Genomic DNA, 24807 nt, shown 5'->3' with positions numbered 1-24807 from the left:
ATCTTTTTTGGGTTCCTTAATCACCTGAACTTTGACCTCACCAATGATGGCCTCCTCCACACCGCCCCCTCTTTCCCCTCAGGGCTTGAATTTGCTTTCCATAGGCCCAAAGCCTTTCCCCCCCACCCATCAACACTGAATGTGAATCCTGCAGGCTGATCCCTACCATTTCCTTCATGTATGTACAGATGTAATACTAGTTGTTGGCTCCCTGATCTCTGCTGAGTTGACTGTTTTCAGCCAGGGTGACAATTGGGAGGCGACTATTGGCCCCAGCATCTCTGAGCCAGGGTTCCCACTCCTCATTCCCAACAAACAGTGGACCCCCTGCTGGAAAATGTGCGTGTTTCTTTGCCAGGTGTGAACAGAAGCAGGCTTGCCTGTGATGCCCCCCACGTACAAATAGCTGTCGAGGCGCACACATGAAAAACGGATAAGCTACTAAAGGGCGGCCGCCACCTGTGGAAGCGTATCCCAGCGGAAGGCAGCAGGGGAAAATAATTTTTACACCTGGTGACGGATGGGCGGACAACTTCTCAGCCTTGCATAGCCTCAAATCTTCTGGGTTCCTTAGTGGTCTTAACCTTAGCACAGAGCACTGCCCCTCCCCCCCACCCCCTTGGAAATTTGAAAGGAAGCCATCCCTGCTCATACTCCCATCGGTGCCGAACATGAATTCTGAAGGATAAGCCCTACCAAGTATATCATTCCCTTTGTGTAAGTTGTGCATAATATTAGCTATAAGAAACATGCAGCATAGAGGGTTACAGCATCAGCACTGCAGAGTAGTGGGCCCCAGACTGCCGGCTCGTGCGATGAACGCTGGTCCAGTGTATACCTTCATGAGAGAGCTGGACCTGTTTCTGGCTGGGGAGGAGATTACCTCATACAAGAGGTAGGTGTCCTTTAATATAAGTCAGGGTCAACTCTCACATGCCTCTTAGTGGCCAATTTCACAGACCGGGGAGGCAACTTCTTCCCCTCCCCCTCACTGGGGATAGTCTGTGGGGTGGGAGACCCAACGAGAGAAAATTAGAGTTTTATCCTCACCCTCCACAAAACTCTCTATCTTAAGTTTCTCCTCCCTACACCCTCCATGGCTCAGTTAGGAAATGCATCGTCCAGTGTGGTACTAAGAGGTGATGAGAGATTCATAGTCCCAGATTTCTGTGTGTCTACGATGTTACCAGTACCTTAACCATTGGTTGTTCATACTGTGGAGAGCAGCTCAGGGAAGGAGAGCCCCATGTGGTGCTGACAGCTGCTCTCCACTCATGTAAAAGGGCCTTCAGTCTCTTACTGCCCATAGTTTCCATCCCTAGATCTCCAGTATCAGCTGTTACACCAGGAGCTCAAAGTTACAAGAGGAATAGAACATAAGAACATAAGATATAGGAGCAGGAGTAGGCCATATGGCTCCTCGAGCCTGCTCCGCCGTTCAATAAGATCATGGCTGATCTTCAACCTCAACTCCATTTTCCCGCCCGATCCCCATATCCCGACTAACCTCCTTTCTGGTTGGGTCGACACCTTCAGGCAGTTGATGTCTTTGTTTATTGATCAGGACCTCTGGAGGGTAGCACTTGTAAGAGGCCACCTTGCTTTCCGAGTCCATCACATTCAAATCCTGCGTTAAAAAAGATGTTATTAATAATTGGATTTGGATTTTTTTTCCCCCAATATCTCTTCATTAAAGACATTTTGTTCCCCTCTGTGCGTTTCTTAAGATGGGTTTCTTATCTCCATTTTAGGTGGCCCTGTCACATAACATTATGCTCACTGTGCCACCTACAGATGCAATACCCTTGGCATGTAGAGCCCACGCATAATAGATTATACTGGAGAATTGGAAAAGTTGACCAAGGCAAGTGGTTCACTGTGATGAAGGGTTCAAATACCAGGGGACACAAGAAGTAAGAAAGGGGGAACTTTCTCACACAAAGGGTAATCGAGATGTGGAATAAATGACCAGGAAAGGGCAATGAAGTATTAATGGGTTCAAGAGGCAAATGGCTGTAGAGAGAAGAGATTGAGAGATGTGGTGAAAAGGCGGGAAAGTGAGATTGATCTATGAAAAAAATGTGTTTTTTGAGCCTAATTACCTTTTTTGTTCCTAAAAATTATCTACGACTCAGAAGTGGCATTTTATGGTAATATAAGACATGATAAAGAACAAGTCACAGACAGAGGAATGAAACCACAGCTCATTCTATTTCAGTTTGTGATTTGCAAAGACCCAGATACGATTAGAACGTCCCCATCTGCCCAAGGCCCAGGAGGCTGGACACCATGAGTTTGAAAAGAGTATGAGAGAAGATGAGGTAAATCAACAAGCAGGTGAAGGCAAACTTGAGTTTTAAAAGCCAGAAGATTGTAAGAGGAAGTGAAATGGAGGGAGGTAAAGAGTTTTGTAGTATTGAGGTATTGGAAAAGAATGATTTAGAATAGTAGATTACAATGAATCTTAATTTCAACACAGTAAGAATACAGGGAGGGAGAAGATGAGGTATTTGGAGACTAGGAGGAGCTGCATAAGAATATAAGATGATACTTACTGCTGTGATCTGGGTACTTGCAGCAGCGTTTCCAAGCTCTTTTTTCAACTGTTCATAAGTTTTACCTCCCTGAAGAAGACAAAAAAAACATAAATCCAGTGTTTAACTACATGCTTTTAAAAACATTTCTCCTCTTGCTGTGTTTACATCTTTCTTCATTATTGAATAATGGGGACAGACAGATTAAGTGAGTGAGCAAAACTGTGGCAGATGGAGTTTAATGTGGGAAAGTGTGAGGTCTTCCATTTTGGATCTGAGAAAGACAAATAGGAATATTTTCTTAATGGTGAGAGATTAATAACTTTGGAGGAGCAAAAAAAAACCCGCGACCTCTACCACCTAGAAGGACAAGGGCAGCAGGCGCATGGGAACAACACCACCTGCACGTTCCCCTCCAAGTCACACACCATCCCGACTTGGAAATATATCGCCGTTCCTTCATTGTCGCTGGGTCAAAATCCTGGAACTCCCTTCCTAACAGCACTGTGGGAGAACCGTCACCACACAGACTGCAGCGGTTCAAGAAGGCGGCTCACCACCACCTTCTCAAGGGCAATTAGGGATGGGCAATAAATGCCGGCCTTGCCAGCGACGCCCACATCCCGTGAACGAATAAAAAAAAAAAGAGATTTGGGAGTCCATGTACACAAATCACTAAAAGCTAGTGCACAGGTACAAAAAGCAATCAAAACAGCTAATGGAAATGTTGGCTTTTATCTCAAGGGGGCTGGAATACAAAGAGGAGGAAGTTATGCTTCGGTTGTGCAGAGCCTCGGTCAGACCCCATCTGGAGTTACTGCATTCAGTTCTGGGCACCGCACCTCAGGAAGGATATAGTGGCCTTGGAGGGGGTGCAGGCAAATTCACCAGAATTATACCGGGGCTAAAAGAGTTAAATGATAAGGACAGGTTGCATAGACTTGGCTTCCCTTGAGTTTAGAAGGTTGAGGGATGATTAAATCAAAGTATTTAAAATGATTAAGGGATTCCATTGGGTAGATACAGAGAAACTATTTCCTCTGGTGGGGGAATCCAGAACAAGAAGGAATAATCTTAAAATTAGAGCTAGGCCAATTAGGAGTGAAATCAGGAAGTACTTTTTCACACAAAGAGTAGTGGAAATCTGAAACTCTCTCTCCCAAAAGGCTGTGGATGATGCAATTGAAATTTTCAAGACTGAAATCAATAGATTTTTGTTGGGTAAGGGTATCAAGGGATATAGAGCAAAGATGAATAAATGGAGTTCAGGTACAGATCAGCCCATGATCTAATAGAATGGCAGAAATGCCTCAAGGAGCTGAATGGCCTCCTCCTGTTCCTATGTTAGGTTGGGTGGGCTGGGTGAGTTTGATTTTAGGCTGGGTAAGTTAGAGTTCTAGAGGAATAAGCTTGATGGGTTGAAATGGCCTTTTCCTGTCCTTGATTCTTTCTCGTGTTTTGAAATTGAACACAGTATGGTGAGGTCTGATCAGCACATTATGAAGCCTTAGTATTACCTCTGTATACTTCTATTCCACTGTTCTGGTTATATATCCCAGCATTGTGTAGCTTTTGTAACTTCTCCACCACACTGTCTAGACACTGGACGTGACGTGTCCACTATTATTCCCAGGTCCTTTGTGTTAATTATACAATGAATGGAATTGCATTAAGTCTCACAGTTTCTTTTAACAAATGTACAATACTTTACATCAGTCTGATTTGTCTGCTCAATTGCAAAACTGCTCCAAATCTTTTTGGAAACCTTTTACTGCCTCCTCTGATTCCATTGCTTTCCCTGAGTTAGTATTACCCTCTGTAGTGAACGCTTCTAGAAAATATCCATTAATATTTCAACCATTTAATCTTTAACCACTACTAGCTTTACTCTTTCAGCTGCCTCTCTAACTGTCCTTATCCTGTTCTAAGATTTGTTCAGTATGCTGCTTAATGTCTCTGGGATATTGTGTGCCTCTAGCATCATTTTTAATCTGTTTCCCCATACTTTTACTGAGTTCTCTCCTTTCTTTTCCCTGTAGGCTTTGCACAGATAGTTGCTCTCCCCTATATCACTGGAAGTCTATTATACAGAGTTCAAAAGCTCCTTACACTCCATTTGCTTATGTCCCATGCCACAAACCAGCCGGTGAAAGTTGGTGGCTCAAAGCCCTGTTTGACGATGAATATGGGTGTGTTGAGGTCCCGGTCGCTGGGGTGCGTCTTCAGATAGTCCTGTGCCGTGACCAGGGTCTCCTTCCTTTCTACCTCATTTGCCTCTTTGCCGATCCACAGAAAAATCTGGAACAAAAGGAACGATGATGAGGAGGAGGAAGGCAAGGAGGAGGATGATGAAAGAGATGAAGTCAGACTCAAGCCCGCAGGAGTTCCTGCAGAGACCTCCAGCTCCGTGCTTCTGTGCCCCAAATCCCCCCCAACTCACTCTGTGCACCACTTACTCCTTCACTCCCATGCACCAGCTCAGATACTTTCCCCTTGGTGGGGGGGGATTAGATAGTGGTAGTGAGGACATGATAATGGGTGATTCACAGAGCACAAGGGAGCAGGAGGTGTGGGAAGTGGGTGAAGGAAAAGAAGGGAATGGGAACATGGTGGGTAACTGTGATTAGAGCTATTTGCTCATGTGGAGGGTAAATACTGATATGGACTGTAACCCCAGGAATGAGTCTATCAGGAGGAGAGAGGGTGAAGGGAGAAAATCAAAGAGTAAAACTAAGGGGTGGGGGGAAATCTAACTGTCATAATTGGGAGGGCGATTTGAACATTATCTAGAGCTGGGTAATCAGTCTATAATTCAACCCTGGAATGGAAGTCTTTTCTTTGACAGTCACTGATAGTTCCTTAATGGAATAACATTGGGACGACACCAAGTCAGCTTGCTGTATCCAAGGTTACAGCACAATAGTTGATTGTTTCCATAACTACATTATTTTAAAACAATAATACTTTCTGTGCCCGAAGTGCCCACAGTGTTAGCAGTGAGCACTCCCCTGGCAGTGCGGGTATGCCCTTCTTAAGGTTTGTTAGGATGCATTGGTGGTGCAGACTAGAGGGAGCTTTACTCTAACCTGGAAGTTCTGGATGCTGACACTGGGTGATCTCCATTCCTCACCTGGATCAGCACAGAATGATCACAAAAGTATTTAAATAGGAGGGGGGGGGGGGGGGGGGGGGGAAGAGGGAGGGAGCTGTTTAGTAAACAGCTGCCGGGTGTGAGTAGTTCAGATGCTTTGTTCATACGGTATGCGTGCAGATTAAGTGCCCAAGTGGGGACGTTTGAATTAATTGCCTACATACTGAGACTGACAACTTTAACCAGCTCTGTCCTGAGCCTCAAAGTAGGACAAGCTCAGGAAGAAGACTCTCGCCTAAGTGGGAAAAACTGACCCTTCATCACGCTCATCCTGCAATAAGCCGGTCCCTGATTGGTTGAGCAGGAACATGAGGCCTGCAACCTCATCTTCAGGCTATCACTTAAGTGCGTTTCCATTGGTTGATCCTTTTCACCTGATCCCATGTATCCAGGAGCATGATATCATCTTCGCTGAGGTCATCTTGGCTGAAGTTTGCAACCTCGTTTACAATGAATCGCCCTGTTTTATTGGAGCACTCGAACAGACGAGACTGAAAATCCAAATCTTCCTCTTGCAGCCTGTGCAGGAATGGAAGGACTCTTCATCAGGGACAGAAACAACTTGAAGAGCAAGACCACTGTTCCATTCCCCCCCCCCCCCCCCCCCGCCCCCCCCCCCCGCTCAATTGTTTCCCTTCCTCTCCTGAAGGCTCAGAAAGTACTGCACTGCTGGGTCTGTTACAAAGCCAGGCAGCAGTGAGTATTCCCAGGGTCTCATTGACTGGCCATTCCAAAATGCCAACCAATAAAATGAATAGACCTCCTGTCACTGATATCATGAAACGGTGGGAAGGACAAAGAGCTGAAATGGGTATCCATGAAACCTAATCTTGGAAAAAGTTCTGGTGATGGTGACTCCTGCTGGTCTCCTGACCCAAAATCCAAAGTCCTGACTCCTGCTGGTCTCCTGACCCAAAGTCCAAAGTCCTGACTCCTGCTGGTCTCCTGACCCAAAGTCCAAAGTCCTGACTCCTGCTGGTCTCCTGACCCAAAGTCCTGACTCCTGCTGGTCTCCTGACCCAAAGTCCTGACTCCTGCTGGTCTCCTGACCCAAAGTCATGACTCCTGCTGGTCTCCTGACCCAAAGTCCTGACTCCTGCTGGTCTCCTGACCCAAAGTCCTGACTCCTGCTGGTCTCCTGACCCAAAGTCCTGACTCCTGCTGGTCTCCTGACCCAAAGTCCTGACTCCTGCTGGTCTCCTGACCCAAAGTCCTGACTCCTGCTGGTCTCCTGACCCAAAGTCCTGACTCCTGCTGGTCTCCTGACCCAAAGTCCTGACTCCTGCTGGTCTCCTGACCCAAAGTCCTGACTCCTGCTGGTCTCCTGACCCAAAGTCCTGACTCCTGCTGGTCTCCTGACCCAAAATCCAAAATCCTGACTCCTGCTGGTCTCCTGACCCAAAGTCCTGACTCCTGCTGGTCTCCTGACCCAAAATCCTGACTCCTGCTGGTCTCCTGACCCAAAATCCTGACTCCTGCTGGTCTCCTGACCCAAAGTCCTGACTCCTGCTGGTCTCCTGACCCAAAGTCCAAAGTCCTGACTCCTGCTGGTCTCCTGACCCAAAGTCCAAAGTCCTGACTCCTGCTGGTCTCCTGACCCAAAGTCCTGACTCCTGCTGGTCTCCTGACCCAAAGTCCTGACTCCTGCTGGTCTCCTGACCCAAAGTCCTGACTCCTGCTGGTCTCCTGACCCAAAGTCCTGACTCCTGCTGGTCTCCTGACCCAAAGTCCTGACTCCTGCTGGTCTCCTGACCCAAAGTCCTGACTCCTGCTGGTCTCCTGACCCAAAGTCCTGACTCCTGCTGGTCTCCTGACCCAAAGTCCTGACTCCTGCTGGTCTCCTGACCCAAAGTCCTGACTCCTGCTGGTCTCCTGACCCAAAGTCCTGACTCCTGCTGGTCTCCTGACCCAAAGTCCTGTCTCCTGCTGGTCTCCTGACCCAAAGTCCTGTCTCCTGACCCAAAGTCCTGTCTCCTGACCCAAAGTCCTGTCTCCTGACCCAAAGTCCTGTCTCCTGACCCAAAGTCCTGTCTCCTGACCCAAAGTCCTGTCTCCTGACCCAAAGTCCTGTCTCCTGACCCAAAGTCCTGTCTCCTGACCCAAAGTCCTGTCTCCTGACCCAAAGTCCTGTCTCCTGACCCAAAGTCCTGTCTCCTGACCCAAAGTCCTGTCTCCTGACCCAAAGTCCTGTCTCCTGACCCAAAGTCCTGTCTCCTGACCCAAAGTCCTGTCTCCTGACCCAAAGTCCTGTCTCCTGACCCAAAGTCCTGTCTCCTGACCCAAAGTCCTGTCTCCTGACCCAAAGTCCTGTCTCCTGACCCAAAGTCCTGTCTCCTGACCCAAAGTCCTGTCTCCTGACCCAAAGTCCTGTCTCCTGCTGGTCTCCTGATCTGAAGCCCTGACTCTTGGTCTCCTACCTGATGGCTTCACTCCTTACCACTATGGCATGACCCCTTCTGCAAAGGGTCATGTATGGACAACAGCTAGGGATGGCAATGATGCCCATCCCTTGGTTGAACAGCCCATTGTCACTCACTGTTTAGGTGGAGAATGGACACTTGGGCAAGGTAGCATCGAAGAGTCCCCGCCCAAGGAACTTCACCTTAGCTTTGAAGAAGAGGCGTAAGGGGAATAATAGTTGGGGGAAATGACCGTTACCTTTTGTCATTTGCGTAAGGTGCCTTTCCACCAAGTGCTTCCCAGAATATCAGTGGTTCTTGGCCCTCAGCAATGATGTTCTCGTTTCCATTAGCAACAATGGCAGCCAATTCTTTTGCCATTGCACGTTCATCCCCACTGGATCCCTAGATACAGGAAGAAAGAGGAATATCAGAAATACGTCCCTTAAAGAACTTCCAGTGGTAACATTCCACCTCTCTGGCACTGTTTCATTTAACAATGTCTGTTTACCTCTGAGAGCTGTCATTGAATCTGGTCCAAAATATAGGATGAAGGTCTTTACTCCTCCTGTGGCTGTTTGCTATTTGCTGTACAAAGGGAGATTACTCAAGTGATCTCTGCCCATCCTTCCAGCACAAAAATAACCTAACACTGAGCACCAATCAATAGTAATTCAGCGAATCTCATTCAGAAAGGTCATGAGGATAGAGAGTGTGGGAGATGAAATAACCTTCTTGGAGTGAGTGGGGGACAGTTTGATTGTTTATTACCTGTCAGGATTTGAACAAAAGACTTTTAGGGTGAACTCCACTCTCCTGTGCTCCCTGAGAGAATTCATGCTCAAAGGCAGCCTGGGTTGGAGACATGGCTACAACACAGTATTGGTGGTTCCCTGACCTGCTCTCCCTTCAAGTACAGCTCCCGGCTGGGATTGTAGGATCGGTGAATATACCCTATATCCGTAATCCCCCCTTTCCAATCCTCTCCTCAAGGAGTTGGCTCTTTTTGGGGTACAGTCTCCCTCCATTACCTCACCCGCCTAGGGTTGCCAACCCTCCAGGACTGTCCTGGAGTCTCCAGGAATTGAAAATTAATCTCCAGGACACTGCTTCATTTTCGTTGAAAACTTTCATTTATTGGTTATAAAACTGCTGGAGATGGGAAAAAAGGCTGTTTGACTGACAGTCAAGAATCATCCAATTTCGTAACTGAATCTTTTCACTTTCCAATTGGCACGGGAAGGCAGTGGATGGACCAATGGTAGTAGTGTGGGGAGGGGGCGGCTCAAGGTCATGTGATGAAACCTCCAGGAATTCACCCAACTAGAGTTGGCAACCCTAAACCCACCCTGTATGTGTGAGCGAGTGTCGGCAAGTTATTACTTTTGTGAGCAGCATCACAGAAGAGCCTGACCCTGCCCTCATCTGACTGACATCTCCAGCAGGAATCACTGGTTAGCGATAGCCCAGGGATGCTGCAGCCAATTGTTCCTGCTGGGAACAGCCTTCAGCACAGACCAGGGATTGAACTTCCAAACCAGGCTGTTCAATAACCAACTGAGCCAACAGGGGGAGCTCTGAATGTTATCCATATATACCTCACTGATAATGTGTGACTTGTGGTTTAAAGTCCTTTACCTTCCCACACCACAGGTAGCAATTTGTCTCTGTCTTTAGAAGAAAGACATCATTTGAGTTGAAGGATGAAGCGTAGGCCGGGACCTCGATCGCCTTGGTATTAGACTTATCAGAGCCGTGAATCTGAAAGAGTCTGACAGGCGGCTCTGGCTGGTTGCTGCTCTTCCTCGAGGTGCCACCCTAACAAAGGAACAAAAAGTACACTTTATAAATACGCAGGGTAACTATCTTATTTAAAAAGGCAGTCCCTCTATGCAAAAAGTGGTTGACAAACATTTCGATGTTGGGGAGAGAGAAGAGCCAGGCGAGTGGTGGGTCATTTTTGTCATGTGCAAGTGACCCGACAGCACAGTTCAAAATCGTTTCCATTAGGGCGTCATGGGCTTGAAGAAAAAATTCACCCAGCGTTTGTTTGCGAGGACAATGTCCCCTTAAAAAGCAATGAGGAGAAATCACATTGTCTGTATGCTAATATCACACAGTGAGAATTCAACTCACAAATAGAATCATAGACTCAAATAGAACCATACAGCATAGATTGAGGCCATTTGGCCCATCGTGTCTGTGCTGTCTCATTGCTGGGGCAATCCAAAACTGATCCCACTGCCCTATACTCCTCCCATAGCTCTGTATGTGTGAGAAAATAGAATTAGTGGGTATTCTACCCCACAAAGTAAACCTCCTTTCCCCCATTTACTGTAAACAGCATTCTATCCAAATATTATCACATTAAACTGAAGTTTAAAGTGAAAAGTTTAAATCAATTCCTTATATCCAATTTTATATACACATCTGTGGTTACTGGTTTTTGACCACCTAAAGCGAATATAGTGATACAAATCAGTCAGAAGGTTAAACCTTTACAGTTAGTAGTAGTTGGCTAACTAAGATAGATGAAAGTATACAGTTCAGGCAATGGCAGGAGACAGTAGTGGCAGTCTAGAGATCTTTGTTGTGTCTTTTCTTTTTCAATTTTGTTCCCTTTATGGTTGCATTATACCAGAGACCATAATATACCTGGTAATCTAAGGTTTAATCCCATACTAGTCCCCATTATACCAGAGACTTACTTCAAAGATGATCACTTTGCCCTTGAAGATGGTCATGAAGTGTCGTGGCTCCTTGCCCATGATGACCCAAATCTGCACTGGTTCACCACCAAACTTCTGGTCCAGCTCGACTGCATGAAATGCTGAGGCAGTCAACTCATCCTGAGTGGCATGACGACCCTAGGATTGGAGGCACTAACCTGGTTAAACTACCTGTAAACCACAAGTCATTCCTCACTATGTGTCTAAACCAGCAGTTTAAAAAAAACACTTGATTTTCAATGACCAAAACCCCGCACAACATACTTATCCTTTTCAGTGAGGTTGGCATGGTAACCATAGCCCCACTGACTCAAGTCAAGCAGCAGATGTTAATCATTACAGACATTGTGCTACCGTTTACCTCTTCCCAGGAGGACGTGGTTCCAAAGGTGCCTTCAGCCTTCTGGTATCTCACCCAAGTGGACGTTCTTCATGTGCGGGTCCAGACAACCAGTGTCATAGGATATTCGACCGTGGGGTACATGACCACCAAGCCCAATCCTGTCGTTACCCAACCCCCAAGCACACTTTCCAGCATGAGTCGCTGGAAAAGGAATCAGAAGCAGGAACCTCACTAGCACAGTTTGACTCGGGATATTACTGAATTAACTCATGCTTCGAGCACACTTTTTTTTAAAATGCAAAAATCACTTTGAGTTGACAGTGTGGTCTATATACAAGGTAATAATTACTTTTCCCCCTATGATGCGGCCTATATGCAGCGGCAGCCTATACACATGTCAATACAGAAGCTCACACATATCTCCTGGGGATAAAAGAAAGAAAAAAAGAAAGACTTGCACTTCTATAGAGCCTTTCAGGACCTCAGAACGTTCCAAAGCGCTTTACAGCCAATGAAGTACTTTTAAACTGTAGTCACTGTTGTAATGTAGGAAACGTGGCAGCCAATTTGTTCACAGCAAGATCCCACAAACAGCAATATGATAATGACCAGATAATCTGTTTTATAGTGATGTTGGTTGAGGGATAAATATTGGCCCCAGGATACTGGGAAGAAGTTCCCTGCTCTTCTTCAAAATAATGCCCTGAGATCTTTTACGTCCACCTGAGAGGGCAGACAGGGCTTCGGTTTAATGTCCCATCTGAAAGATGGCACTTCCGACAGTGCAGCACTCCCTCGGTACTGCACTGGAGTGTCAGCCTAGATTAACCGGCTCAAGTCTTAGGAGTGAGACTTGAACCCACGTCCATCTGACTCAAGAGGCAAGAGTGCTACCCACCGACCCACAGCTGACACCTTGAACATACCTTCTACATATGATATTTATTGGTTCAAGTGATGGCAAAAGCTCACACATGGGTACCTCCTCAGATGCATCATATTCCGTTGGTTCAAATCATGACTGTGATTGACACATACGTCTCCTAGCTACACATTTCTATTCATTTCTTCAATCCTCGGGCGTTCTCCCACACCTCTCAGATAGAATGCAAAAGCCCAGTGCCTTGACAATTTGTGGCTTGCAAATCAGAAATCAAAGGTGTAGCCAAACTGCTCACTCGGCATTCTGTAACGTGAATCTGAGTCGGAAGTCCGCTGCAGTGTAGTTTTGGTGTGTTTAGTTGTGTTCTCTCACTCTTCAGTCTTACCTGCCAAATATAGAGGATAAAATGCTGCTTCCTGTTCACTTGGTATGTGTAGAGAATCAGATAGCAGTCACCACCATAGAAGAAGCCATGACTCTTGGGCTCTACGGGGGCCAGTTCAAGGTTCTCTACTCTCCAAACCTGCAAAGACAATATGGATCTATGGTCATGTGAAGAGCAGGGCGGGAAATGACCAAACAGCTCCATCAAACCCACCCCATCCAGATACGATGCTACCATGTACACCATTCAGCCACCCCTTAACCGGGCAATCTCCAGGGAGAGGAGAAAACCTGCAACCAATTTCGGAAAAACTATGGCATATTACTCTCCGGGCCCTTAGGCAATGATAGAATCGTAGAATTTTACAGCACAGAAGTAGTCCATTCGGCCAATCATGCCTGTGCCAACTCTCTGAAAGATCTATCAACTTTGTCCCTTTCCCCTGCCCTTTTAAGATTTTCCTTTCTGAAATATTTATTCACTTCCCTTTTAAAAACTATTATGGATTCTGCTTCCACCACTGTTTCTGGTGGGTAGTCCAACCAAGTAAGGCTCCAGGAGATCGCCCGTAGCCTATTTCTCAACATCATTTCAGCTAACAACTATACAAACACACAAAAAGGACGGGAAAAGACCATCTAAGCAGGAAATGAGTGGTAAATTGTAACCTGGGGTGTCATTATACCACAGGCTTGAGACTGGTAGCTGCTAAGAGCGACACGGAGCTGGCAGGGCGGAGATTAATGCCGGCTTCATGACCAGAGAAAATGGAGGGCATCTAAATGAGGCACCTGGCTCTCTGCTGGAATCAAAACTATTCAGAATGGAGTTTAAAAAGTTATAGTGCAGCTGGTACAAAATCAGAATGATGTCAGATTACTTCTCCTCACAATACTTGCCTTATTCAATTGAGGTGACTTCACTCCCGAATTGTACTTCAGTTTGTTTTGGCACAAAGCCACTTTGCAGCATTTGGTTACTGGTCTATTGAACTGGAAGCAGGTGCAATGAGGCAGCGGTACAGCACTGGATTAAAGACCTGATGACCCACACCCCAACCGTCCCCCTCAAAAGAAGCACCAACTGGTGTATATGGGTGACAAAAAACAAGCTTTGCTCAGACTTGAAGAGGTTCTTAAGCAACAAATGGGAGCCATTGGGAAGACACGGGTTCTGATTCCCCATTAAGCAAGTTGACATTTAACTAGAAATAGGAGAAAATTAGGGGAAAGAGGATTGATTAACAATTTTTTTGTCTTCACTCTGATCCATCCATCAATCCACCTCTCCATCTGTGCACTCCATCCATTTCTCCATCCATCTGCTCATCTGTCCATCTATCCACATCTCCATCCACCTATCCATCCATCTGTTCATCCTTCCAGTCACCTCTCCATCCATCAATCCATCTAATCATCTGCTCCCCATTCGTTCATCTCTCTATCTGTCCACCGATCTCTCTATCCATCCATATATCCATCTATCTACCTCTCCATCCATCAATCCATCTAATCATCTGGCCCCCATCCGTTCATCTCTCTATCTGTCCTTGGTCTCTCCATCCCTCTATCCATCCACCTGCCCATTCATCCACTCAACTGCCTCTCCGTCCATCCATCCATCTCTATATTTTATATCTCTCTCAATATCAGTATCAGTAATAATGGTATTGTACCTCTGTTTCTCCTGTGCCATCATCAACCATCCTCTCTTGAGCTGCCATCTCTGGGATGGCATGCATTAGGGTGACATCAAACTTCTGTTGGCTAACCTTGGCTGGAAAACAATAATAGGTCAAAGTGAAAGATCATCAATATCATTAACTCCTAAGGAGTATGGTGTACTTGGATTTAAAAAAAAGCTCCATCATTAGAAAAAACTGTCAAAGTTATTCCACCTCTCCACACATTCCTGCTCAACATCTGAAAGATTACTACTGCACATACTCACCAACTTTACCAACTGTGTATGTTTTTCCTAAGCCCACTGTCTGCTCCTTTACTGTCCATTTCTTGAAAAGCTGTTTGAACATGGCTGACTCAGCTCCATCATTCACAGTCTCAATGTTAGTGGTGTTTGGATAGCCCTTCATCTTAATAAACTTCTACATTAGATAACAGAATCCATCAGTGAATATATATATTTTAATCATTTGTGTATAGAAACTAACCGAACATCTGCCTGCAGGTCAATTTGGTTCAGTTCATAAATTCAAAGCAGTGATAGGTACGGTAAGTATACAAGCACAAGCAAATCAGGAGCTAGAACCAGGCTGATTTTTCACCTTTCTAGCTTAGCAGGCACTGAGGCAAATGGTTTTCTCCCAATTGAGATACACTAACTCAGCACAGACCAGTGAATGAACCTCATCTCAACGAGACCTCAGGGCAACTGCAGACATGTTTTTAGGGCTAGAGAGGAATTAGCCAGGGTTGCGGTTCTTGATCACTATCCTATGAGCCCCGCTGGGAAGTGAGCACGTGTGGACATTAGGCAAGGCAGAATAGGATTAGGCTGGGCTTTGATGTTCCCATGGTTAAATAGCCTGCCAGCACTCACTATCTAATGGCCACTTGGGGAGATACAGAAGGCAGCTGGTGCCTGTTGATTCAGAGCTTTCAGGAGAACGGGGGAGATAAAACATATTTTCTTACTTCCCTTGCTGCTTCTTGATGCCTTGAGGATCCAACCAAGATTGGGAACTAACCTTCTGGAACAACTCGGCACTCGAAACATAGGTCCATCCCACGGAACAGATGACCAGCCATTTAGACAGAGCTCTAGACATTGCAGACTTTTAGACTGTAATTACCAGAGGTCTGGACTCGCAGACTGTTAGACTGTACTTACCAGAGGTCTGGACATTGCAGACTGCTAGACTGTACTTACCACACCTCTAGACATTGCAGACTGCTAGATTGTACTTACCACACCTCTAGACATTGCAGACTGCTAGACTGTACTTACCAGAGCTCTAGACATTGCAGACTGTTAGACTGTACTTACCACACCTCTAGACATTGCAGACTGTTAGACTGTACTTACCAGAGCTCTAGACATTGCAGACTGCTAGACTGTACTTACCACACCTCTAGACATTGCAGACTGTTAGACTGTACTTACCAGAGCTCTAGACATTGCAGACTGCTAGATTGTACTTACCACACCTCTAGACATTGCAGACTGTTAGACTGTACTTACCAGAGCTCTAGACATTGCAGACTGCTAGACTGTACTTACCACACCTCTAGACATTGCAGACTGTTAGACTGTACTTACCAGAGCTCTAGACATTGCAGACTGTTAGACTGTACTTACCACACCTCAAGACATTGCAGACTGTTAGACTGTACTTACCACACCTCTAGACATTGCAGACTGTTAGACTGTACTTACCACACCTCTAGACGTTGCAGACTGTTAGACTGTACTTACCACACCTCTAGACATTGCAGACTGTCAGACTGTACTTACCAGAGCTCTAGACATTGCGGCTTGTTTCTCCGCCTTTGCAGCCCCTTTTCCCTTCCAGACATAAATCTTAGTTCCACCCTGGTTTAGTACGTAGCAGTCCTGGAAGATATTGAACAATTTCACATTATTAAATGCAAGACCTCAGTTAGAAGTAATATATCTATCTATAATATGTTAAATTCAGTACTTGGGGTGCATGTTTCATTGAAAATTCCTATGTAAACCAGGTCTTATGGGAAAACTCATTATAAAAGTGTCCACATTTTTGCAATTAACAGGTGGCGCTGCAATAGGACTTTCAATGTTGGAGGTACCATACCTTGGCTGTCACACAACACCCACTGTTTTAGTGAATGTCCTACATAACCAGAGCATGTGACAAGTGGTTTAACGTGTCAGTGTCACCAATAAATAGGTGCCTAAAGAAGGACGAAGGCTGTGCGGAGTACTCACGTCGTGATTCAGCATGTCCTGGATGAGAGGCTGTGTGGCAACTTCAGTCACCTTCATTTGTCCGTCAGCATCTGAAACACTGAGTGATAAAGGCAGCTCATTTTTGTTTGTTTCTAACTCTTTACCTGTTTGTAGCCACTACTTTACTGAATTCTATACAGTATGTCATACAAAATAATGCAGCAGTGCACTAACTCACCTTGCCACGGAATGATATACAGGCCCCACCATTCACTGTATAATATCTACAGCATCTCCTATGACCCTGCCATTTGTCACTCTCTGCCCTGACACCCATCACTGCTGGAGAAAACAACAAAATCTTACACCCAGAATGGAATAATATCACCACAAGTGCCATCCACGATGTTATAATGAACAGCAAAGGCTGCAGTATATTTAAGGATGTGATATGTCTCAGGGATGAGATGATGTTGATTAAACAGCTCAACATTTGCCCATCTGGTTTATGACATTTTATGAACCTCTATTTATAATGCATTCCACCTGTGCTACTCTGTATGTAACCATCTCCATGTGTGCTATTATGCATGTAACACATTCCACAAGTGCTGTTTTATATGTGACATACCCCTCGTGTATGCTATCCTTTATATAACATTCTCCATGTGTACTATCCTATATATAACATGCTCCACACAAGTGACATCCCACATATAACATGCTCCACATGTGATATCCCATATATAACATGCTCCACATGTGATATCCCACATATAACATGCTCCACATGTGATATCCCATATATAACATGATCTACATGTGATATCCTATATATAACATACTCCAAATACATGATACCCTATATATAACATGGTCCATGCGTGATATCCCATATATAACATGTTCCATGTGATAGCCTATATATGTCATGCTTCATATATGTACTATTCTATATATAACATGTTCCACACATGTGATATCCTATTTAAAACACTCTACACGTTTGCTATTTTATATGTAACCCACTCCCAGCGATCTGTTACTCTATATGGGTTCACTTATACTCTTACTGGTAGAGGCTAATGTTGGTTTTCTGACAATGATCTGCTTTTTCATCGGGTGTCGATGGGTTTATTTTCTTGGTCCTTTCGCCAAGGAGGTTTATTACAACCTTCATCAGCTCAGGAGAATTCTGTTCCTGGTCGCCTTCGATCACCCCGATCTTTGCACGTCCACCTCGCTCCCGATCTCGAATGTCCTTAGCGAGCTGCATACCCTATAGAGGGGACAAATGGAGTTCAAAGAAATATTAACAACCAGTCATTGTGACGGAGATCTGATAGAGATAGAAAGACTTGCATTTGTACAGCACCTTTCACGGCTTCAGGATGTCCCAAAGCGCTTTACAGCTATGAAGTACTTTTGGAAGTGTAGTCACTGTTGTAATGTAGGAAACACAGCAGGCAATTTGCGCACAGCAAGATCCCACAAACAGCAATGAGATAATGACCAGAGAATCTGTCTTAGTGATGTTGGTTAAGGGATAAATATTGGCCAGGACACCAGGGAGAACTTTCCTGCTCTTCTTCGAAATAGTGCCATGGGATCTTTTACATTCACCTGAGAGGGCAGGCGGGGCCTCAGTTTAACGTCTCATCTGAAAGACTCCCTCAGTACTGCACTGGAGTATCACCCTAGATTATGTGCTCAAGTCTCTGGAGTGGGGCTTGAACCCACAACCTTCTGACTCTGAGGCAACAGTCATACCACTGAGCCATGGCTGACAGTGCAGAGGGCCACTGGCAGAAGAAGCCTGGTATCTGATTATGCAGCCAGCACAAGGAAGCACAGCAGCCATTTTGCACCAGCACCACCCACAAACAGCAATGAGATGAATGATGAGATAATCTGTTTATGGTGGTATTGGTTAAGGGATGACTGTTGGCTCAGGACATTGGGAGAACTCCCTGTTCTTCTTCAAATAGTGCTATGGGATCTTCAACATCCAACAGGCTATCAGGGCCTTAGTTTAACGTCTCAGCCAAAGGATAGCACCTCCAACAATGCAGCAATCCCTCAGTAGTGCACTGAAGTGAAAATACAGGGAATTTACCCTACGAGAAAGATCCAGAATATTATGTACTCAAGGTTCTCATAAAAGCATAGGAAGAATTCACTGTCAAGTAACAATCTACCTTCAGTCGTTCCATTCTATTACTCTCCGGTCCATTCCACTGTATTATGACTTTGCCAATATCCAGCAGGAATACATCACCCAAGTTGTAACTCTGCCAACGCATTTCAACCTGTAAAAGACATAACGCACGTTAGAATGATCTCAACCCAGTACCAGAAACCAATGAATAGTTAAAAGGTTGGGCAGCAGTGTCAGCTGTGCTGTGGAGTCAGGGCTTGAAGGTGTTCACTCAGCCTTTCACCTTTCTGGGGTGGATAAAGTGAACACCACAGGGTGTGTGGAGAAATGGGCGGCAGTAAGGACCCAGCTCTTGCTGTTTGATAATGGAGATAAACACCACACCCAATGGGTGTTTCACACTTAATGGAAACCCACTAGGAGTGAAATCAGGGAGCACTTCTTCACACAAAGGGTAGTGGAAATCTGGAACTCTCTCCCCCAAAAAGCTGTTGATGCTGGGGAACAATGGAGCTTTCAAGACTGAGATCGATAGATTTTTGTTGGGTAAAGGTATCAAGGTATATGGAGCAAAGGTGGGTAAATGGAGTTGAGATACAGATCAGCCATGATCTGATTGAATGGCAGAACAGGTTTGAGGGACTGAATGGCCTCCTCCTGTTCCTATGTAAAAGGCTCGCGGGGGCTGGATGGCCTCCTCCTGTTCCTGTGTAACAGGCTCGAAGGGGCTGAATGGCCTCCTCCTGTTCCTATGTAACAGGCTTGAGGGACTGAATGGCCTCCTCCTGTTTCTATGTTCCTACCTTTCATCCTCCACAGCCAATCTGACAGTGTGGCACACCCTCTTACTTTGGTGAGGTTGAGAAAACACCATGTTGTGAGTCCAGCCCACACCCAAGCCATGACCCTGATCCAATGGGTAAGTTCAGGCCCACCTGGCTGCAGTTGGTGCTCGGGGGACAGTCTTACCTCAGTAGCAGTGACGTTCTTCTTTCCTTTCACGTGGAGGAGACGTCGAACATTGTAAATGTTGGTTTCCACGTGCTTCATTCCAGAGGCCACACCCCCTTTCTTGTAGCTGCAAGAAACAGACATTGTCAGGGAAACGTAGGGAGAGTGCGACATTGCACCTGGCCAATGCTACAGACAATGTAGAATAGTGGGATACATGATCCAAAAGGAATAAAGATAAAGAAAAGGCTGCTTGGCTCATTTAGAAAGAAAAAACTTGCATTTATATAGCGCCTTTCACATCCTCAGGATGTCCCAAAGCTGGTCGGTCAGCATGGTGGTGGAGAACACCAACGTGTAGTGCTGCAGACTTGAGGGGAGGAGGTTCAAAACCCCCTTCCCATTCTACTGAGTTGTCAATCTCTAAGTGGGACAGACTAAGGACAGAACTAGCAGGCTATCCATGAGGCACTTTGGACCATCAGAAGCAGCAGAATTGTACACCACCAACACAATCTGTAACCTCATGGCCTTGGCACATCCCTCACTCCTTGATCACCGTCAAGCCAGGAACCCAGCCCTGGTTCAATGCGGAGTGTAGAATGGTATACCAGGAGCAGCACCAGGCATACCTTAGAATGAGGTACAAACCGAGTGAAGCTACTACACAACGCTACCTATATGCGAAACAGCAAAAGCTGAAGGCTATAGACAGAGCAAAGCAGACCCACAACCAAAGAATGAGAGTAAAGGACAAGAGTAGCAATGTCATGGGAACACCATCACCTCCAAGTTCCCCACCAACCTGACTTGGACATATACAGTCATTCCTTCATTGTTGCTGGGTCAAAATCCTGGAAATCATTACCTAACACCTCTGTGGGAGCACCTTCACCACATGGATTGCAGCGGTTCAAGAAGAAGGCCCACCACCTTCTCAAGGGTAACAAGGGATGGGCAATAAATGCCGGCCTTGCCAGCTATGCCCAAATCCTGAGAACAAATTTTTAAAAAACCTGTAGAGAGGTAACACAGAACCCAGAGGCCTCCCCATTAAGAGAAGAACAATTAGAGTTAGTGCTCCAGGGCTGCTCGCATGACCGCCTGGTGTCTAGCTCAAAGCAGCATTGGCTCCTATGAGGAGAGGTTGAGTAGGATGGGCCTATACTGTCTGGAGTTTAGAAGAATGAGAGGTGATCTCATTGAAACATATAAGATTCTGAGGGGGCTTTTCAGGGTAGATGCCGAGAGGTTGTTTCCCCCGGCCGGAGAGTCTAGGACTAGGGGGCATAGTCTCAGGATAAGGGGTTGGCCATTTAGGACTCAGATGAGGAGGAATTTTTTCACTCAGAGGGTTGTGAACCTTTGGAATTCTCTACCCCAGAGGGCTGTGGATGCTGAGTCGTTGAGTATATTCAATTGTAAACAATTTTACAACACCAAGTTATAGTCCAGCAATTTTATTTTAAATTCACAAGCTTTCGGAGGCTACCTCCTTCCTCAGGTGAACGATGCGGAATCGTTCACCTGAGGAATCCGCATCGTTCACCTGAGGAAGGAGGTAGCCTCCGAAAGCTTGTGAATTTAAAATAAAATTGCTGGACTATAACTTGGTGTTGTAAAATTGTTTACAATTGTCAACCCCAGTCCATCACCGGCATCTCCACATCATGAGTATATTCAAGGCTGAGATAGAAAAATTTTTGGACTCTAAGGGAATCAAGGGATATGGGGATCAGGCGGGAAAGTGGAGTTGAGGTCGAAGATCAGCCATGATCTGATTGAATGGCGGAGCAGGCTCGAGGGCCTACTCCTGCTCCTATTTCTTATGTTCATGTTCTTATGGCAGAGGCCTGGGAGCTGGATGGCTGCTCACCCTCTCAGCCAGTCTCACCATATGGCCCAAGAAATACTAACAATGAGAATGGGGAAGGATAGGCAGATTTAAAAAAGCTCACATGAACAAATACATTCACTCCCCTGATAGCTCAGTAAATTTACCCAGTGAATATAAAGTGAGAAAAAATGATAAATGAAGGAAAAATTTGCAGTGCTATGGGGAAAGAGCAGAGGAGTGGGACTAATTGGATAGCTCTTTCAAAGAGCCGGCACAGACATGGAGGGCCGAATGGCTGTAATCTATAATTCTATGAATGAAACTGAAGGTTTGATGAGGTCACCAGATGACAATTCATTCCACGTGACAGTTTCACCAGCACTGTCTCCTGCCAATATTGAGCCATCCTCCTGTTCACAGGCATCAAGAGGAAAGGACTCACATGATGCCGGTTTTGAAGTAACCCTTGAAAGTCTCTGACTCGTGTCCCTGCACTTCCCGATGCTGCACTGGGCCTCCCTCGAGGTGGTCATCCAGCTGTGTGGTGTAGATCGCAGCCGCTCCCTGTTCATCCTGGGATGAGTCCGTCCCAATCCAGTAATGGATGTCATGCTTGAAACCACCGCCGACTCTCTGGGTCTGCACAATGGAGGAAGAGAAAAGATTTCAAACTCTTTAACAACAACAACAACTTGCATTTATATAGCGCCTTTAATGTAGTAAAACATTCCAAGGCACTTCACAGGAGCAAAATTTGACACCGAACCACATAAGGAGATATTAGGACAGGTGACCAAAAGCTCGGTCAAAGAGGTAGGTTTTAAGGAGCGTCTTAAAGGAGGAGAGAGGGGCAGAGAGGTTTATGGAGGGAATTCTAGAGCTTAGGGCCTAGACAGCTGAAGGCACAGCCGCCAATGGTGGAGAGAAGAAAATCAGGGATGTGTGAGAGGCCAGAACTGGAGGAGCACAGAGATCTTGGAGGGTTGTAGGGCTGGAGGAGGTTACAGAGATAGGGAGGGGCAAGGGCCATGGAAGGATTTGAACACAAGGATGAGAATTTTAAAATCGAGACGTGGCCGGACTAGGAGCCAATGTAGGTCAGTGAGCCGAGGGGATATGGTACCGACAATACCCGTAGCACACGGCTGGAATAAGGATGTAGGAGCGAGCTTAGCCCAGCCTTGGCCCCTGACCCTACCACTACCTGCCATTACATAGAATTACAGAGGATTTTACAGCCCTTGACAAGGGAATTCACAAACCAATTTGTACAGAGCGTTAATCCACCACAGAACACTGCCCACAATTTAAGATCAATTGGCACTAAATCGGTCATCTCATCAGAGCAGCCACACGGACACCTGTGTGGGAAATAGAAATGTCACATTAACGTGATCTTCTGAGATTCGGTATTGTTGGGGGCAGTGTAAAAGCAGCTTTATTCTGTATTTAATTCTGGGAGCGTTTGCTGGGACAGTGTAGAGGGAGCTTTCCTCTGTAACTAACCCGTGCTGTACCTGCCCCTGGGAGTGTTTGATGGGACAGTGTAGAGGGAGCTTTACTCTGTATCTAACCCTGTACCTGCCCTGGGAGTGTTTGATGGGACAGTGTAGAGGGAGCTTTACTCTGTATCTAACCCGTGCTGTACCTGCCCTGGGAGTGTTTGATGGGACAGTGTAGAGGGAGCTTTACTCTGTATCTAACCCGTGCTGTACCTGCCCTGGGAGTGTTTGATGGGACAGTGTAGAGGGAGCTTTACTCTGTATCTAACCCATGCTGTACCTGCCCTGGGAGTGTTTTATGGGACAGTGTAGAGGGAGCTTTACTCTGTATCTAACCCTGTACCTGTCCTGGGAGTGTTTGATGGGACAGTGTAGAGGGAGCTTTACTCTGTATCTAACCCTGTACCTGCCCTGGGAGTGTTTGATGGGACAGTGTAGAAGGAGCTTCACTCTGTATCTAACCCTGTACCTGCCCAGGGAGTGTTTGATGGGACAGTGTAGAAGGAGCTTCACTCTGTATCTAACCCTGTACCTGCCCAGGGAGTGTTTGATGGGACAGTGTAGAGGGAGCTTTACTCTGTATCTAACCCTGTACCTGCCCTGGGAGTGTTTGATGGGACAGTGTAGAGGGAGCTTTACTCTGTATCTAACCCTGTACCTGCCCAGGGAGTGTTTGATGGGACAGTGTAGAGGGAGCTTTACTCTGTACCTAACCCATGCTGTACCTGTCTTGGGTGATTTTGGGAAAAAGAAATGGGAACATTTTCCATTCCCCATCACTGACATCCATTTCTTTAATGACCACAAAAAGCCAACACACAAAAATGGTTTAATGGGTTTTAGTTCCATTTCCAATGCTGTAAAGCTGGGTCTTTAACTTACCGATAGGAGGATATAGCAGTCACCATCAAAAAAGTTACCATAGGCTTTCTGAGGGATAGGCACCAACTCCAGTTTCTGATAAAAATAGATCACATTTAAGAGAGAAGAGTAATAAAACCTGGCGACATAAAAGAAAGCACAAAAATCAAAAGTTCACTTCCACTTTTTAGTGAGGTCTGAAAGGATAGGCCGCTATTGGTTTGAAATGTGTAGGTGAGCCACTGATCAAGAACTTTACTCCTGGTTTATGATGTCACCTGTGAACCATTTGGGTTACTGTCTCTTGATTTCCTGCACACAATGGGCGTGATTTTGCCGGGAAATTGAGGATGTGTCGGGGGCAGGGGGGCTCCGAAAATCGGGGACATCCCGTTTGGGTTTGGAGCCCAGCTCCAACCCACTGACTTCCGGGTTCCCCATTGATGCGTCTGGGTGCGCGCACGCCTCCCGAATGCGGAAATCCCACCGGCAATTAAAGCCGGCGGGGTGATACTTTGCACAGTTGTTGAGATAGTTTAAGTACTTGAACTACTTAATTTTCTCCACATTTTGGCAGGGGTGCGATTTTGAAGCATCCTCAGCGTATTTCCTGTGCTGGGGGAAACACTCCATGTTGCAACAGACGTGTTTCAGCCAGCAGCCAGTGAGACATTCAAATGCTTTTTTGACAGATGGGGAGAAAAGGTCACTTATTGCAGCAGGGCACTTGGTTCTTTCAGTCAAAGTTTTGGCTGCAAGATCTTTGCGTTTTAACTGAAAATTCTTACTTTCCACTTAAACTTCTTCTGTTCAAACATATTTAACTACTTTGCGGGCCCCCTCAAACTGACATCGTCAGGTGTCCACTTCCGCCACTTGGAACTCTACAACACAGTGCTGCACCACAGACACCTACACAAGAGTACAGAGGGCAACAACAGAGGGGGTGCTACTTGAGGAGGCCCCATCCACATCTGCCACCCACATTGAGGAGGAGGAGCAACCTATGAGCAGAGCAGCGGCTCACCTGGCTGCTCGTGAGGCCAGGGAATCACTGATAAATGAACGGTTCTCCTAACATCAGAAAGTGTGAAGAGTCCAGTCCTCACATCGCCTGGATAGACCAGCGCCCACATCAGCTCCCCCCCGACCCCTCCCTCTACAGAACAGTCCTGTAACTACACAT

At 46.0% G+C, this 24807-nt stretch overlaps 1 protein-coding gene across 5 annotated transcripts in view; it reads right to left on the bottom strand.

The window, feature by feature from the left end:
* The window catches only part of avil (advillin), a 73799-nt gene that overhangs the window by 40186 nt on the left and 8806 nt on the right, over window positions 1-24807 (bottom strand). For all 5 annotated transcript variants that reach the window (XR_010959055.1, XR_010959054.1, XR_010959056.1 and 2 more), the window contains 17 exons: window positions 23643-23717; window positions 21701-21897; window positions 19440-19548; window positions 18511-18621; window positions 17386-17591; window positions 16352-16430; window positions 15899-15997; window positions 14375-14528; window positions 14100-14200; window positions 12425-12562; window positions 10793-10951; window positions 9723-9902; window positions 8344-8489; window positions 6060-6204; window positions 4644-4832; window positions 2556-2624; window positions 1508-1627 (listed from right to left, as the gene is read on the bottom strand). Coding sequence is in view for 2 of the 5 variants with exons in the window: in XM_067976480.1 (XP_067832581.1) it covers window positions 1508-1627; window positions 2556-2624; window positions 4644-4832; window positions 6060-6204; window positions 8344-8489; window positions 9723-9902; window positions 10793-10951; window positions 12425-12562; window positions 14100-14200; window positions 14375-14528; window positions 15899-15997; window positions 16352-16430; window positions 17386-17591; window positions 18511-18621; window positions 19440-19548; window positions 21701-21897; window positions 23643-23717 (2277 nt within the window). In the remaining 3 variants the exon portion in view is untranslated. The remainder of the gene's footprint in view (window positions 1-1507; window positions 1628-2555; window positions 2625-4643; window positions 4833-6059; window positions 6205-8343; window positions 8490-9722; window positions 9903-10792; window positions 10952-12424; window positions 12563-14099; window positions 14201-14374; window positions 14529-15898; window positions 15998-16351; window positions 16431-17385; window positions 17592-18510; window positions 18622-19439; window positions 19549-21700; window positions 21898-23642; window positions 23718-24807) is intronic.

The sequence above is a fragment of the Heptranchias perlo genome, chromosome X (genome assembly GCF_035084215.1).
Source record: "Heptranchias perlo isolate sHepPer1 chromosome X, sHepPer1.hap1, whole genome shotgun sequence".
NCBI classification, from domain to species: Eukaryota; Metazoa; Chordata; class Chondrichthyes; order Hexanchiformes; family Hexanchidae; genus Heptranchias; species Heptranchias perlo.
This window is presented reverse-complemented; position numbering and strand designations above follow the sequence as displayed.